Source organism: Sipha flava, unplaced genomic scaffold (assembly GCF_003268045.1).
Source record: "Sipha flava isolate LNK unplaced genomic scaffold, YSA_version1 283_pilon_pilon, whole genome shotgun sequence".
NCBI classification, from domain to species: domain Eukaryota; kingdom Metazoa; phylum Arthropoda; class Insecta; order Hemiptera; family Aphididae; genus Sipha; species Sipha flava.
The window spans coordinates 221,570-227,750 of NW_020272950.1; the positions used below are offsets into that span (position 1 = coordinate 221,570).

The window sequence follows — 6,181 nt, forward strand, 5'->3', positions numbered from 1 at the left end:
AACTATTGCTGGCAGTACATCCTTGGTTAAAGTTAATCCATCTGAAGATCGTGAAAAGGATTCTACTCTTAAACAAAAAACTAAACTGCAAGGAAAAAATACAATAATTAACCAGAAACGTAACTCTACTGATGTAAATAATGCTAGCAAAGCATTATTAATAGACTTTGATAGATCTATAGGTCATAAAAAGAGATTACTTCTAATCAAAAAACTAAACTTGAAAAAAAAGTTATAAGATCAAGCCTAAAATGTAATTATTATCATGCAAATATTTTAAGCAGTGCATCATCATGTACCGCTGCTGTATGTAAAAATCAAAAGAACAATGCTACTCATAAACATAAAACTTTCAAGGCCGATAAATAAGTTAAGACTGATGCGGATAATAAAGTTGATTTTATTTAAAATGTACTCAAAAATCAAAAAAACAACATTAGAAGGGATACAAAAAATTGTTTGTAAAAAGCTTAATAAAATAATTTGTATCTATTTTAATTGTATTTCACTTCTTAATTTAAGGCAGATATATTTTACAAATGAAGAATCAATTAATTTAAATATTATATAATATTTAATTTATTTCTTAATATTTTTTCATTTTAATTTATAATCTAATGTTTATCATGGTAGGATTTTTAAATTTTAAAATATTCAAATAATTTTTCAATTTTGATTTTAAGTTTGTCATAGATTTAATGATAAGTAAAAAATACTATGTCAGAAATGTAGTATACTATTAATATTATTAATAATATAATCCATATCTTAACTATCTACAATTTTTTTCTTCTTTTGGTAAAATAACTGAAAATCATAGCTACCACCATAATACCACGCCAAATTTTACAAATTTGAATATTCTAAATTGTGTATACTTGAGAAAATTATTTCTCAATTTATTAATTTAATTAATATAATCTACTATACTCTATGCTCACAAGGGCAATATAATTTATTGTACATTTTTTTTTTGCATTAATCATTATTATTATTAAAAAGTTGAGTAATAGAAAAAAAAATTGTATGATAATGTTGGGATGTACTTACAATATTCAAGTTTAAATACTTATAAATAAATATTTGGCAGTATTTTATCAACTGTTATATTCATAATATCTGAAGGCTAATACTGAATATCAAATAGATATCTAATATTGTTTGATGCAATCAATTAGTAATATTTGAAATACTATCACAAATACAATAATTATTTATCGTGTAAATATGCATACCTCGATTTTTAATTTCAAGTATTTACCATTATAAATTCAAAAACAAATGCACTTTATATATTTTTTATATACAAATATATAATAACTAAAACCTATATTTATACATAATATCATATTATAATATATCATCATGATAAATATATATATATATATATATAATTTTCACAAATTAATATTTTTTAAGTTCATATGGATAAGAATAGTTAATAAGAATAACAAATAAATCAATGCAGGTATAAATAAGGGTAATAATGTACATTAAAATGTATTTTTATACTTTTTAATTTTTCAACTGCATTCTTAAAGTGTATTTAAATGTAAACTTTTTGATTCTACAACCCTCAATCTCACTATCATTATAAATTATAATAATTAAAATAAGTAATAAGAATATAGAATTGTAGGTTTCAACTCAATTTCTTGTTTTCCAGCTATTTATTTTCTAAAAAATATGATTTGACTGACAACAATAATTTTTTTGTTTTTCTTGGTTTGATGTTATACAAATAAGTAAGTAATTTAAAATAATATGAGACAAGATAATTTAGTAAAATTACCCATTAATAAATTATATTAAATACCTATAATTTTTAGTTGTTAAGCCTTAGCCACACATATAATTGCTATATAACAAAATATATGCTATATGTAACAAATGTTGTATAAAATGTATGTCCACGCCAAATTGAAATATTTAATTAGTTGCCCTAATAACACAGGGACATCCAAAGGTAAATCCACAGGCAGTCTAACCTAACCTAATCTAACACTATAAGAGAAATGGGAGTGATTCAGGAACGTTCCGATAGTGTCACAGGTTTTAAATTGGATGTCCAAAGAAATATATAAAACACTGCTTAATGTCTACCACTTGGAAAGATCCTATTTTAATCCTATTGGTGTCCCATAAAAGTACATTTTTATTCTGTTCATTTCTGTTTAAACTGTTTAAACTTACAAAAAAATATCCCCATGGCTTTTTTTAAAGCTGAATATTCAGTCAAATATGAACTAAAGGACTGCCCATTTTTTGATAATTGTTGTTTCAAACGGGTAATAGTAGTTGTAATTCAATGTTGTTTAACTAATTCCCAAGGATCACAAGAATTATGGAACCAATTTAAGCTATCTTCAACAAATGAAATATCGTTATCTGAATGATAATTTGTAAATTGAATTGCCTCAGGTAGTAAAGTAAGTGGAGAAGAATGTCCACTTGATGGTGTTGAACTTTGTTTCAATGATCTAATGATTCCTGATTTTCTAAACTCTCCTTTTTCATATTGAGGCAATCAAGAAGTTTTCCTTTCGCTGCTCGTTTAAGGCCAGGTCCATAAGACAAATATGGAATATAAAATATGTAGGGGTTCGTTCTTTGATAAACACAGTTGTAATTTCATATGCGAGTTCTTGTAATGTGGATGAAGAAATTCTAATATTAACATCAATACTCAATTTGTTATTAATAATTAAATTGCAAAGGTATTTGCGACCAACACTATCTAGGAGTACAGTTTCTTGATAGGCTGCAAGTAAAGATCTACCTTCATTAGTAATTTGAAGATGAGCTAATAAATTCTGTAAACAAAAATAATTTGATTACAAATAAAAAAAATATTTTTCTGAAATGAAAATCATTTTTTTTGACTCAATATTTTATAAGGTATTTTTTTATTTTTTTTAATTTTGTTTTATTTGATAGTTTAGTTTAATATTACTTTCCAATAATTTTAAATGATCTTAACTGATAAAATATTGATTGAAAACAAAATTATATTAGAATTTATAAGTCAAAACTCAATAGTAATAATTGCCATTTAAAATACTAAAACACTGAAAAAATCATAAATAAATAGAAATAAATAAACTATTACGATGGCATTGGAATTGCCCATAGTGTATATTTTAGTTTATGATTTAACTTACTGCAGATTTTGATGATAAGAGATTTGAGAGGTCAGCAGACTAAAAAAAGAAAAATATATAATAAATGTATGTAAGTGTTAAATTATAACCAGTATAATTAATAATTAGCAGCTTGGAATTATATGCTTTTTAGTGTGAGTTCATATTGCACTTTAATGTGGATTTGAAATGATTAATAATTAACAAAAAAAAAAAAATAACATAAAATCAAGTTGCTATAACTCGGCCAATTTTTAACTTATAAAAGAAATTCAACTACTAAAATTCATTAAAAATACAGAAAAAAATAATTTGTGGTCAAAAATAGGTCATGTCATTAAAAAAAAAGTTTTTGTGCGCATGCGCGAAATTAATTGTGACAAAAATAGTCTAATTATCCAAAAATGTGTATAATAATGTTTATTAGTAAGCCAAAAAAGCAGAAATGAAATATATGAAGCCTATGCAGTTATTGAGTGTTTCCACTTATTGTGATCACACTGTATAAATCAAAGGGAATTATAACTTGTTACTGAGGTGAACTAACCCAGTAATAAAAAAGTTAATATTATAAATTGATTAAACTTGGATTTCCGGTCGCCGAAAAAACAATATAATGGGTTATGTATATTATACATATATATATATTATATATATATATTTATCTATTATTTTTATACACAAGGCGGCGTGTGACGTTCCAATATGTTATTAGTACTTTTAAACTTAATTCACTCAATTATCTCTTCATATATTATCTCATTATTTTTTTTAATCTCATTTAATCTCATATATTCCCAATAACTTTTTAAACTCAATAATTCTCATATACTTATTAATTCTCAATTATTTTCAAATTTTTTTATAAATTCTCAATAATTCTCTTCACTAGATTACAATGCATTAGCTACTTCCAAGGAAGATGTGTTTATTTCGTGATTTATTTTTAAAATATTTAATTTAATTTTTCTTTAAAAAAAAATTATATTAATATTTATTTTTGTTATTATTTATTTATTTATTTTTTAAATATTATCCTCTTACACGCTGTTAATATATTTCCCCGTTAAATGTCATATTCTTAATTAAATTAATTCTATGCTTACAATAAAGCGGCGTTGGACGTTTTTTTTAACATATTGTTTTCTGATTTAATGACTACCATACAAGGTTCTTTTCTTCTGAAGTTGCATAGGTGAAATTGCTACTTCCTACTTCGACAATGATCAAAATGAATTGATTTCCTCCGTGAATTGAATTTCGTTAGAAATTCTTTTAAAAAAAAATAAGAACTACTGACTGCGCCAAATTGTGTTGCGTGCCGTCAATCAATCGTAATGATGTTGAAGATTTAGGAAAATATTCCAAATAAAAATACTCATTTTAGTTTAACTGTTTATTTAAATTTTTTTTAAAGTACAAATAATTAATTTAAAAGATGATTTGACGTGGAGGTGCACGCTATTATTCGTATATACCACATCTGAATATTGGTCTATTCGGGACTCCTTTATATACTTATAATCATTACTCGATTTCTATTATTTACGATTTATGTGGTCCCGCCTATATTGTAAGAGCAGTAAGGACCTACATCTATGTATGTCCGTAACATATGAAAGCAAAAGAAGAAAATTTCAAATCATTGGCATCATCAAGCTTTCAAATAAAAAACCTAAGTTATAATGATAATGATTGTCACTATTCGTAAATATAATGTTCATTTGTAGTCATATTTGAATGCTGTTGAATAAATAAGATCAACAATGTACTCAAATCGCAGATGCTGTCATAAAGCAGTTTCATTTATTTAATAATAAAAACAATGTTTGTTATTAAATTATAATTAATACTTTAATAATTTAGTTAAACTAAAAATAGAATACGAAAAAACGAAGAGCTTAAACAGTTGTACGAAATGCCTGATATAATTATAGAAATTAAAAAAAGGATTCTAATGGGCAAGACAGGCATGGAGAAAAGAAGGAACTTTAATTCGAATGGTTCAATGTGGGTCTCCCCAAGAAAAGAGACCCTTGGGACGACCCTGAATAAGATGGAAAGACCAAGTCAGGAGGAATGTACAAATATTAGACCGAAGGGCCAAATGAAATGTCATAGCGAGGGATAGAGTGAAATGGCAAGATACATGTTTGAATGAATGACTTTAATGGTTGATTACAAAGAAGAATAATTTTGTTAATACAACACAATTTTATTATTTTTATAAATACTAAAATATTAATAACCAGCTAGACCACAACATGAATCCTTTTAACTATAGAGTTTTACATTAGTTTATAATAATTATAAAAGTCCAGAGATCAGAAGGCCTTGAGTTGAGCCAAGACAAAAGATAGGTTTTACATTTTGTTGAAAAGTGTGGTTAAGTTTATTTTCAAATGATTACACAATATTTGAAAATCATATAAGTAATTGCTGTAGAGATATTTTTCTATGCAATTGATATTAAGAGCCAACTGGTTTATAAGTTAATCATTTTATGATTTTATAGTTTTACTAATCTAAAATAATGTTTATTACTATTACATTATAATTTGTTTCATTTATAGACAAAAAATTGTTTATACTTAATCAATACAATTATTAAGTGTAATAAAAAAAAATATCAGTCTTAAAACTGAGTGTCAAGTATTAACTTATCTTAATATATATATTAAATATATTAGTTAATCCAAGTTTAAAATTTAAATATAATATTATTAAAGATTAATATATATATAGATAAATAGATAATTAAGAAGATATAATATAGGAAGCATAATAATAATAATAATAATAAATAATCTAACCTACGTTTAAAATTAAAATATATTATTTAAAATGAACGAACATATTAAGAGTAATTATACAACAAGGAATATTTAATTAATTATAATAACTGCTGGATAAATATTAATAAAAGATTTACTTTTTGCTGGCAAATAAGGTGATACAATATGAATTAATAATATTATACATTATAAACAATTTTAGTTCAAAGAAAATTAAAATATACTTAAATTACATTAAATTATTAT

The 6,181-nt window shown here is 24.1% G+C and overlaps 1 protein-coding gene across 1 annotated transcript in view; it reads left to right on the plus strand.

The window, feature by feature from the left end:
• The window catches only part of LOC112685601, a gene marked incomplete in the record, with an annotated part of 3,648 nt that extends 3,209 nt beyond the window's left edge, over positions 1 to 439 (plus strand). The window contains 1 exon segment of the mRNA XM_025557529.1: positions 1 to 439. Coding sequence (XP_025413314.1) covers positions 1 to 238 — 238 coding nt within the window.
• Positions 440 to 6,181: the final 5,742 nt, after the last annotated feature.